General features: G+C 37.7%; 1 protein-coding gene across 1 annotated transcript; it reads left to right on the forward strand.

The window, feature by feature from the left end:
• The first annotated feature begins 2,254 nt into the window (after positions 1–2,254).
• On the forward strand, positions 2,255–5,893 carry LOC107894513 (uncharacterized). Its single transcript, XM_016819779.1, has 3 exons — positions 2,255–3,095; positions 3,295–5,061; positions 5,316–5,893. The coding sequence occupies exons 1-3, from the start codon at positions 2,255–2,257 to the stop codon at positions 5,891–5,893; spliced, it is 3,186 nt and encodes a 1,061-aa protein (XP_016675268.1).
• The last annotated feature ends 6,365 nt before the right edge of the window (positions 5,894–12,258 follow it).

Raw genomic sequence — 12,258 nt, forward strand, 5'->3', positions numbered from 1 at the left:
TGAGCAATAAATCAAAGGAAGTTGAAAGCTTATGATCAATTATGTGGTTAAATTCCATGTTAACTTGGTGTTTAATGTTTTGATGCAAATTGAGTTATTTATTTGAAAATGTAAATGAATGGTGAAATTTGCTTAATTATTTCATACGAGCTTACTAAGATATAAAGCTTACATTGTTTATTTTTCTGTGTTTTATAGTGATTTCTAAGCTAGCTTAGATTTTGGGATCATCGGAGACTTCATCACACTATCAAGCTATCAATTTGGCACTTTTAAGTTCATGTTTTGAGTATATGGCTTGTATAGGTATTTTGAGTCACTTTGATTATGGGTTGTTAATGATTTTGGCCATGTGAAATGGTTTGTAAATGTATATGTTTTGACGTCCATCTTTATTCTTTTGATTAGGACAATTGGATGGTTTTTTGGAGGTTTTGTGGTTTCTGGTTTCTTGTAAAGCGGGGAGAGTTTTATTTTCAGTAAGGAGGTAGGCCGCTCGAGAATGTATGAGTGTGACGTTCGTGTATGGCTATGAATCGTCATAATTGCATCTAGGCCTTGGTGAAGGGAAAGTCAGCACTTTCTTGATAAGCTTGTTGTTTTGTTGTTTTTTTGTTTTAGTATTTTTTTTAGTTCTTTTTTTTTAGTATGTGTTTCTTGTTTGGTTTTACGTAAAGAGTGCATGTTTTCTTTATTGTTGTTTTCATGGAAACCATTAATGAACTGTGGTCCTATGTCATTTATACGTTTAAAATTTAATACTCATTTTCTTTTTATCTTGTTGTAAGTCTTTTATTTTGATTTTGGGTTTCATTGAGTTTTATCTGTGGTTGTTTAGCTCTGTTAGGGTTTGGTTCTGCTTTTTTTTTGTCTGTTCTGTGATGTTTTCTTTGTCAGGTGGAGTTTTGGAGCATGGGTATCTTAGGTGGTAGGGTTATCTAGTTTTGTCTTTGTAGTTCTTTCGCTTGGTGGTTTTGTCATCTGAAAGAGGGTTGTGCTTTTCTCCTTGTTTTTGGTTTTTTTTCTTGGGTTCTAGTATGGAAGAGGATATTAATAGTTTATTAGAGAAATTAAATTTCTCGGAGGAAGAAACAACAAAAATATTTTGCAAGAATCTGGACTCTAACAACTCCCAGGGTTTTGAAGCTTGGGCTATAGGAAAATTATTGTTTGTTGAAAAGGTCAATCGTGAAGCAATGTATCGGGTCTTTAAGTCAATATGGTATACAAAAGAGGAGGTGAATTTTGTGGCAATAAAAGGAGTTATCCTGGTTAAGTTTTGAAATGTGGAAGATAGGATGAAAATTCTGAACCTGTCTGATTGGATGTTTGACCAATATCTCTTTGCTATGCTGCCCTTTGTTAAATATAAAGAGATAGAATCCTATGCTTTCAATTTATCTCCATTCCTAGTAAGAATTTTTAATATACCTTTTGAGTGTTTGGACAGAAGTGTAGCCATGGAAGTTGGCAACGCTATGGGGGAAGTCATTGCCATCGAATGGCGTGACAGAGATGGTGGATGGATAGAATATATCCGTCTTAGAGTCATAATTGATATTTCTAGACATCTACGTAGAGTGGTTCAGTTTGTGAATAGGGAAGGAGTCACTACTATTTACGCTATAAAATATGAGAGATTGCCAATTTTCTGTTACAACTATGGCCTTATAAGTCATTCAACACAAAAATGTGAAAAGACGGTTACCCAAAGCAGTTCTAATTAAACTTGTTATCAATATGATAACTGGTTAAGAGCCTCTATAAGTACAGTTAATCAGGATCGGGGAAATTGGAGGAATGGAATTGAAGTTATTGAAGCAAAAAGAATAGGTGTAAGCGAGAGGAAGGGAAACTTACTAGGAAATACTTTGCTAAATATTCTTAGCGAACCAAAGGAAAAAGGACATGAAAAATTTAAACTAAATGTTGAAGATTCAGGTTCCAGCCCTCAAGTAGAGAAACGATCTTTTAAGAAGTATCGTGAAGTACATGGGAAATTAAATAGCAAAAAGAAGAGGGCAAGAGAGAGCAGTAGAGAGCAATTTGAAGAAAGCCCTAGTAGAACAATTCGAAGAAAACTTATGGATGGTTCATCACCTTTTAAGGCTGTGGCTGGCGATCAGCCCCACCAAGATCAGTGAAGTTTTTATGCTGGAACTGTCGTGGGTTGGGGAATCCTGCGACAATTCGGGAGCTTAAGCAACTCTTAGTTTCCCATAACCCTGATATTATTTTTCTTAGCAAAACAAGAATGAAAGCTAATAATTTCCAGCGTGTTCGAAATAGGTGCAGAATGCAAAATGGATTGGATATGAGTGCTGAAGGACGAAGTGGGGGTCCCGCCTTGACTTGGAAGGAAGGTGTTGATGTCAACATTCAAAATTATTCTAAGTACCATATTGATGCCCTTGTTCGTTATGAGAATAACAAAAGTGTTCGTTTCACTGGTTTCTACGGTGATGCAAACCCGAGTCTTAGAAATAGCTCGTGGAACATGGTAAGGAGGATTGGTGGAATGGTAGGCAAGGACTGGATTGTTGGAGGGGATTTTAATGCAATTTTAAATGATGCCGAGAAAGAGGGTGGTTGCAGGAAGGCCAGGTCGCAGATAAACGAGTTTAAGGATCTTGTGGACGAGCTGGCTCTTATTAATATCAAGCCTGATAAAGGATGGTTTACCTGGGTGAATAACAGGGACAGAAATACTATGATTAAGGAAATATTGGATAGATTCCTTACTTCTGTGCCTGTTACTGAGAATTTCCCCTTTCTGGCTACTTATGTGGTGCGTCAGACAAATTCCGAGCATGATGTAATCGTGTTGGATACTTGGGGCTGCAAACCTAAAATGCATAATATTTATCCCAGGCTTAGTTTCAAGTATGATATATGTTGGGTTACAGAGGTGGAAGCCAAGAACATCATTAAAGGCACCTGGCAATGCAACGATAATAACTTTATGGATAAGCTTAATAATATGTGCTTGTCGCTAGGTCTGTGGAAACGTGGACATTTTAACAAGATGAAAAAGGATATACGTAGATTGGAAAATAAGATTGATAGAATCATTGAATCGCCTCAAGGAATTCACAGTACCATAGTGTTGAAAGAAACCCAAAGCAAACTCAATCATATCAATGCTAAGGAGGAGAAATATTGGTCTCAAAGGTCTCGGTCTCTCTAGCTTAAGGAGGGTGACAGAAATACTCGTTACTTCCATGCAAGAGCCACTAGTAGTTTGAAGAAAAATAACATTGAGGGGCTTAAAGACTAATGGAAATTGGGTGACAGATAATAGAGATATCTGCGATGTTGCTAGAAACTACTTTTGTAACTTGTTTCAATCCAATAACAATGCTGATTATAGCCATGTTTTGAATAATATCAGGCTGTGCGTCACCAAAGAGTCCAATGATTGGCTGGAAAAAAGCTACGCAGAGAGTAAAATTGTCCAAGCCATTAAGCAGATGGATCCTAGGAAGGCCCCTGGAGTGGATGGTCCCTCGGGGAATTTCTTCAAGCACAACTGGGAGATTGTTGGAAAAGATAGTATTTGTTTCTGTCTTGATATTCTAAATGGATATAAAGATGTTTCCACTCTCAATAAAACTATGATAATCCGTATTCCTAAAATTTGTGATCCTAATGACATTACTAATTATCGTCCGATCAGTTTATGCAGGTTTATCTATAAGATCATCTCCAAAGTTCTTGCCAATAGACTCAAAGTTATTCTCCCTAATTGCATAAGTCCAAATCAGAGCGCATTTGTCCTTGGGAGAATGATACATGACAATAATTTGATAGCTCATGAATTACTCCACTACCTTCAAAGCCCAAAAAATGGTCCCAATAAAGGTCTCGTAGTTAAGCTCGATATGAGCAAAGCTTACGATCGAGTGGAGTGGGAATTTTTGGAGGCAATAATGTTAAAGATGGATTTCAGTAATAGATGGGTTAAACAAGTTATGAATTGTGTTCGAATCGTGCACTATATTGAGTGTAATAATACTTTGTCTGATGTTATTATTCCCGAGAGTGGACTTCGTCAAGGAGACCCCCTCTCCCCTTATTTTTTCCTTTTTTGTATGGAAGCACTCTCAAGAATGCTTCTTCATATGCAGGATAATAATGTCTTACGTGGTATAAGGGCCAGTATTAATGGTTTAAGAATTAACCACCTTTTTGTTGAGGATGATGCCCTTATTTTTGTTAAAAATAAAAATAGTGATATTGTGGATTTAGTTAATATATTAAAGAACTTTACTACTGTTTCAGGGCAGGAGATAAACTTCAGTAAGTCTATGGTTCTTTTTAGCCAAAATACTTCAACTGTACATAGACAAAGAATTGGTGACTTGCTAAGGATAGAAGTTGTTGAGAAACTAGATAATTGTCTAGGGCTTCCTCTGCCTATTGGTAAGAAAAAATATTTGGCTCTTAATGAGATTAACAATTGTTTGTCATGCAGAATCAATAGCTGGACAAAGAGAATATTATCATTTGGAAGCAAAAAGATTTTTATTAAGGTGATTCTCCAGTCTTTACCTACATATGCAATGTCAGTCTTTCTTGCTACTAAGGGGGTTGTCGATGATATGCAAACAAAAATAAGCAGAGTTTGGTGGTCTAGCAAAGATCGAGGTAAATTCTGGACAATGATCTCTTGGAAGAAGTTGTGTCAACCTAAGGGTATAGGAGGGCTTGGATTTAGGGATATCCACCTTTTTAATATGGCACTTCTTGGTCGGCAGGTTTGGAGGCTTATTAATAATAAAGACACTCTCTACTATAAAGTCCTCAGTTTCAAGTACTTTCCTACTGAGAATATTTTTAATCCTAAAAAAGTTGACAGATCCTCGTTTACTTGGAGAAGTATTACTGCTACAGCAAGGGTTTTTAAGGATGGCTTAAGTTGGCAAGTTGCATGTGGTGACCATTTTTATATTCATACAGACAATTGGGGGATGGAAGGTCTAAATGGGGAAGCTATTAAGTCAAACCTGTTAAACCAAAATGAGCACAGTATTAGAGATCTTTGGCATAACGAGAGTAGAAGTTAGAACACTTATAGAGTCCGGGAGCTCTATGGTCAAGACATGGGGAGAAAATTTGTGATTTACCAATTGGAGACTAGAATCATAATGGAAAAATGGTATGGTTTCACAATTCTTCAGGAGAATATACTTCAAAATCTACTTATTCCTAGCTCCTTTTGAAGCAAATCGACTTTGGTCCGCATAGATTTTTTTGGAGAGCGATTTGGAAACTTGATACTTTCCCTAAGATTCGAGTGTTTTCTTGGCATATAGATCATGAGATCTTGCCTACTAAAGTTAAAATTGCTTTTATTCATAGTGCCTTGAGTCAAGGTTGCCTTAGGTGTGGTGCCGAGTTTGAGACTCTAGTCCATGCCCTTAAAGACTGCCCGGACTCAAGAGCCACCCTTATGATTGGCGATTTGGATAGCAGCATTCTTACTAAGGAGTACGACAGGGGTATTGAATGGTTGGAAGATATGCTAAGAATTCTTAACAAAAAAGTGATGGCGGACTTCATGACCATCCTGTGGAATTGTTGGAACAACAGAAACAATAGAGTTTTCAAGGGTAAAGAAGATAAGGCGATGGATGTATGGAATAAGGCATGTATGCATAGCAATGATTTTCAAATCCATAACCAGTTAAATGTGCCTATTTTATCTACCCAAATCATTGATAGAAAATGGGAAAAACCCTTGAAAAACTGCATTAAAATTAATTTTGATGTGTCTATTGGGAACAACAGAACTAGTTTTGGGGTTATTGTAAGGGATGATGATGGCTTTTTTTGGGTGAAGGTGGTGGCTTCAAAGATGTACAGCTTTCAGATAAGGAGGCTGAATGGGTAGATTTGATTAAAGTATTAAAATTGCATGTCGTCTTAATATTAAAGGTGATGTAATCTTTGAATCGGACTGTAACACCCCTCACCTGTATCTGACGCCGGGATAGGGTTCGAGGCATTACCGGGTCTTTACACTTATAACACACTATTTCGGTTGCAATTTTTTTTTCTCAAATTTAAAACCTTTCAACCATGAATATCTCGTCCCTTATATAGGCCTTCGAGGCCTATAACGTACCTAGAGGCAGTGCGGGACAAATTCAGGCACGTTCGATAAACCTTGGGCTCCTCAGAAAAATTTTCCTTATCTTAAAGTGTTACACGCCCGTGTAGATGGGCAGTGTGGACTCACACACCCGTGTGACTTGGGACATGCCCATGCCCTTCGGCCGTATGCAACACTGAATTATCAACACCGCAGTGGCACACGCCCATGCTGCCTGCCTGTGGACAACACTTTCTTTTAGACACGGCAAGGACACACGCCCGTGTGGCCTACTCGTGTGCATTTTTTATTTAAAATTTTAAGTGCAGGGGACACATGGCCATAGCCCACACCCATGGGAAGGAACCGTGTGTCACACACGGCCGAGACACACACCCGTGTGTCTGACCATGTGGACCTTAATAGGCTATTTTCCAAGCCTTAAGTCACCCCTTTCTACTCCTTATACCTAGTGGTTACCAAGTTCAAAGGAAAACATGATTATACACTTGCAAATAATCTTGATAAAACTAGTTGTATGGAAACCTCATATCATTGATTTCATACATGAAAGGTTATTTCCCATTTAGTGTTTATGGGTTTCCATGTCACTTTAATTCGTCCAAAATTGGCTTATTCAAGTAACTCATTGCCAATTGGTAACAACCCATCACTTGTAAATAAAACCATATAAAAATTCGTAGGTCATAGCCTACTTCAATTAAGCCAATTTTCATGGCCATATACAAAAATGTAAACATATTTTTACATGCCTTCATTTGGAAAATCAAATGACACATATAACAAAATACTCAAAAATCCTAGACATGCTATTGAATAAAATAAAAATATCTTTATACCAAAGCTTGACCAGTTGATAGTGTGTCGACTCTCCAATCGTCCTCCAATCCTTATGAGTCCTCGAGCTCTATGAGATAGGGAAAAAGAGAGGGGTAAGCATTTACATGCTTAGTAAGCTTGAATAACTGGAAAGTAAACTTACCGAGTAATTATCATACATCCATATTTAAATCATGAAATCATCAATTATGAAATGATTCCCTATCACATGCACTCAATTAATGAGTTAGTCACATAACAAAGCATCATGTAATTTATGTAGATGAGCTCATCATTCATCATCTTATTGACATACATCATATTAATCCCGTTGAGTTTCTAGGAGATCTCGATGGAATACCCATTATCCGTCAATTCTTACGAATGATCATTTCACATATATGCACACCCACGAACCTCACATCTTATGCAGGATTACCAGTCCAGGCTAAATTCCCCATATCATGAACTCATAAGGTGATCTAGGGATTACCAGTCCAGGCTAAATCCCTTATAGACATATACCCTTACTGAGCTCAGATCTGAATTACCAGTCCAGGCTAAATTCAGACCCTAATCGGATTACCCGTCCGGGCTAAATCCATAATGCAAACATGTTCTTCGGGAGGCTCGATCATTCAAGGAACACCCATCTGGGCTAGATCCCTTTCATAATTGAGATAAACGGATTACCCGTCTGGGCTAAATCCTTATTGCAACACATATAGGATCTCAAATCACATGTAATTACGGGTTACCATCGAGTTCCCTTTGTCAGCCTCAACCGAGACATTTTTCACATGTTACCATCAAATATGCATTTCTATGATATTTCATGCCAATAATAAATGCAATCATCATTTATTCATAAATCATAAAATTATGCATATTAGGGGTTTACTTTAAGTTATCCGAACTTACCTGGTATTTGTTTCGGAGTTGTGTTTCAGTTATTCTGAAACCTTGCATTTACCTCGATCGACCTTCAGAATTTGTTCCTTGTGGTCTATAACAACAAAATTATATCATTAATACCCCAAATTATACATCACAAATCTAATTCTCACCCCCGGTCCAAATGACCGTTTTGCCCCTAACCTTTGATATTTTTACGGTTTAGTCCTTAAGCTCATATAATGAAACACATGCAATTTCTACCTTACCCAAGCCTAGCCGAACTCTTTTCCTTCTTATGGTAGCCCTCATTGTCCATTATTTTCACACTTCTACCACACATTTTATAACTTTTGCAAAATGGTCCCTACAAGGGTTTTTCATGAAAATCACTTAGGAAAAGATGTTTAACACATATTCATCTTTCATGTTCCTCCATAATCCACCAAAATACAAGTGACTCATGCATGGTTAAATTTTTAAACATGAACCTTAGCATGAAATATGGGTAGAAATGGAGAGAGCAAGCTACCGGGATTTCAAAAATACAAAGAACATTAGAAACAGGGCTTGGGAGCACTTACTATTGAGCTTGGAAAGCTTGAAAACCCTAGATATGGTGACAAGAGAATTTCAGCAGCATGAAGAAGAAGAATGGCTGATTTTGGCTTGATTTTTCCCATTTTATTTCATTAAAAATCCAAATGACCAAAATGCCCTCATGCCCTTTCTTTAAAATTTCATCCATGCAAGCCCATTTTTGTCCAAAAATTTAGAAATTGGGAAAATTACTCTCCAAGACCTTCTAATTCATAACCCATAGAAATTTCATACAAATTTCTTATAGAATTCAAGTTTTACAATTTATTCAATTTAGTCCCTAATTTCAAATTGAACACCTTACTCAAAGAATTTCTTCATGAAGCTTTAACACATGCATATACTCATATTCTAGGCCTCATGATAATCATAAAATAAATATTTTGATTTCAGATTTGTGGTCCTGAAACCACTATTCCGACTAGGCCTTATTTTGGGATGTTACATTTCTCCCCCCTTAGGGACTTTCGTCATCGAAAGTCTTACCAGTAAACAGGTTCGGATATTGGCTTCTCATGGTTTCTTCCGGCTCCCATATAGTCTCTTCCACAACATGTCGATGCCATAAAACTTTTACTAGAGCCACACCTTTATTTCTCAACTGTTTAACTTCACGAGCCAATATCTTAACCGGTTCCTCTCCATAAGTCATGTCCAGTTGAATTTCAATCTCAGACAGCGAAATCACATGAGAGGGGTCTGATCAGTATCGCCTTAACATAGATACATAGAACACATCGTGAATCCTTTCCAGTTCAGGTGGCAATGCCAAGCGATAGGCTAACGGTCTAACTTTTTCAATGATCTCGTACAGTACAATAAATCGCGGACTCAGTTTGCCTTTTCGGCCAAATCTCAACACCTTTTTCCATGGAGACACTTTAAAGAATACTCTATCTCCAACTTGAAACTCAATTTTTTGTCTTTTCAGATCAGCATATGACTTTTTCCTATCCGATACCGCCTTTAAATAGTCTCGTATCACTTTAACTTTCTCTTTAGTTTCTTTAATCAAATCAACTCCGTGAATCTGATTTTCCTTAAGTTCTGTCCAATACAATGGAGTTTGGCACTTCCTATAAGGCTTCATAAGGCACCATCTTCAAACTTGTTTGAAAACTATTGTTGTAGGTAAATTCTACCAACGGCAAGTATTTTCCTAGTTACCCTGAAATTTGAGGATGCAACAACGCAACATATCCTCGAGAATCTGAATCATCTACTCAGACTGACTATCAGTCTGAGGGTGAAAAGCTATTCTAAAACTCAACTTCGTACCCAAGGCTTCTTGTAACTTCTTCCAGAATCTTGAAGTGAACCTCGGGTTTCTATCTGAAATAATCGATAGTGGTACCCCATGTAATCTTACAATCTCAGAAATGTACAAGTCTGCCAATCTATCGAGGGAGTAATCTGCCCTCACCGGAATAAAATGAGCCGACTTTATCAACTTATCCACTACAACCTATACCGCATCTTTCTTCCTCAGAGTCAATGGCAATCCTGTCACGAAATCTATAGTAACTCTGTCCCACTTCCATTCGGGGACTATCGCAGGTTGTAGCAAACCTGAAGGTACTTGATGTTCAGCTTTAACTTGCTGACATACAAGGCATTTCGATACAAATTCAGAAACATCTCTTTTCATGCCGTTCCACCAATACATCTTCTTTAAATCGTTGTAGATCTTGGTACTTCCCGGGTGAATAGAAAAATGGCTGTTATGTCTTGCAAAATTTTCTGAATAAGTTCATTGTTTTTGGGTACACAAACCCTATCTCTGAACATCAAACATCCATCAGGACTAATTTGGAAATCTAACTCAACACCAGACTCACATTGAGTTCTTTTAGCTTACAAGTCATCATCATTAGTTTGAGCATCATATATTTCCTAAAGGAATGTCGGCCTAGCCTCTAGCTCATCCAAGACTAAACCATCATCAAGCAATGCCAAACGATCATCCATAGCCCTTAATGCAAACAAGGATTTTCTACTCAACGCGTCAGCGACCACATACGCCTTTCCCGGGTGATAGTCAATGATCAGTTTGTAATCCTTGATTAACTCTAGCCAACTTCGCTGCCTCAAATTTAATTCTTTTTGAGTCTTCAAATACTTCAAACTTTTGTGGTCAGTGAATATGTGGCAAGTCCCACCATATAAATAATCCTCCAAATTTTCAAAGAAAAATGATGGCGGCAAGTTCTAGGTCGTGTGTAGGATAGTTCTTCTCATGCGGCTTCAACTGTCATGAAGCATAGGCCATTACCTTGCCATCTTGCATAAGTACACAACCCAATCCATTTGAGGACGCATTACTGTAGACTACAAATTCTTTTCCCGACTCAGGTAATACTAAAACAGGAGCTTCAGTTAATAGTGTCTTTAACTTCTCAAAACTTTGTTGACACTTCTCTGTCCATTCAAACTTAACGTCTTTCTGTAGTAACTTCATCATCGGAGTCGCTATCATAGAAAATCCTTTCACAAACCTCCGATAGTAACTGGCTAAGCCTAAAAAGCTCCTAACCTCAGTTACATTCTTAGGTGGTTTCCAATTGAAGATAGCAAAAATCTTACTTGGATCGACTCGGATGCCTTCACCCGAAGCAATATGACCCAAAAATCCAACTTTCTGAAGCCAAAACTCACTCTTGCTAAACTTAGCATACAGCTGCTTTTCCCGTAGAGTCTGCAACACAATTCTCAAGTGGTTTGCATGTTTTGACTCATCTTTGGAATAAATTAAGATTTCGTTAATGAACATAATAAAAAACTTTTCCAAATATGGCTGAAAGACCCTATTCATTAGATCCATGAATACGGCCGGTGCATTCGTTAACCCAAATGGCATGACGAGAAATTCATAATGACTGTACCTCGTTCAGAAAGCTGTCTTAGGTACATCCTATTCTTTAACTTGCAACTAATAATAGCCAGACCTCAAGTCTATCTTAGAGAACACGGTGGCTCCTCTCAACTGGTCAAACAAGTCATCTATCCTTGGTAAAGGATACTTATTCTTGATAGTTACCTTGTTCAGTTGCCAATAATTGATACATAACCTCATCGATCCATCTTTCTTCTTTACAAACAGTACGGGGGCACCCCAAGGTGAAAAACTTGGCCTTACGAATCCTTTATCTGTCGGCTCTTGCAACTATGCCTTCAACTCTTTCAGCTCAGTTGGTGCTATTCTATACAGAGCAATAGAAATGGGAGCTGTCCCTGGCACCAGCTTAATACCAAATTCTATTTCTCTCTCAGGAGGTAATCCGGGTAATTCTTTTGGAAATACATCTGGGTACTCACATACTATAGGCACAGACTCAATCTTCAACTCTGTTTCCTTAGTGTTCAATACAAATGCAAGATAGGCTTCATACCCTTTTCTCATATATCTCTGAGCAACCATTGTCGTGATCACAACTAGAGGTGTATCCATCTCTCTTGAATCAACCTATAGAATCTCACCATCTAGGCATTTCAATTTAATATACTTACTACCACAATTTACAATTACATCATGCAGTGCTAACCAATCCATACCAAGTATTACATCAAATTCATAAAATGGTAACAACATAAGATTAGCCGAAAAACAATGACCTTGAATCGTCAAAGGACAATTCTTACAAACTTTATCAACCATGACTGATCTGCTTAGTGGGTTCGACACTTTAATAATAAATTCCGTAGGCTCAATGAGTATGTTCATTCTAGATACCAGGCTCATGCAAATGTATGAATGCGTCGACCTCGGGTCAATTAAAGCAATAACACTTGTATTAAAAAGGGAAAAAGTACCCGTAATAACATCAGGAGCA

The sequence above is a fragment of the Gossypium hirsutum genome, chromosome A13, assembly GCF_007990345.1.
Source record: "Gossypium hirsutum isolate 1008001.06 chromosome A13, Gossypium_hirsutum_v2.1, whole genome shotgun sequence".
NCBI classification, from domain to species: Eukaryota; Viridiplantae; Streptophyta; class Magnoliopsida; order Malvales; family Malvaceae; genus Gossypium; species Gossypium hirsutum.

Coding starts and splice junctions, on each gene's coding strand:
- LOC107894513 (XM_016819779.1), top strand. CDS start 2,255: ATGAAAGCTAATAATTTCCAGCGTGTTCGAAATAGGTGCAGAATGCAA. Junction 3,096..3,294: donor ATCGCCTCAAGGAATTCACA/GTACCATAGTGT, acceptor ATTGGGTGACAG/ATAATAGAGATATCTGCGAT. Junction 5,062..5,315: donor TTGGCATAACGAGAGTAGAA/GTTAGAACACTT, acceptor CTTGGCATATAG/ATCATGAGATCTTGCCTACT.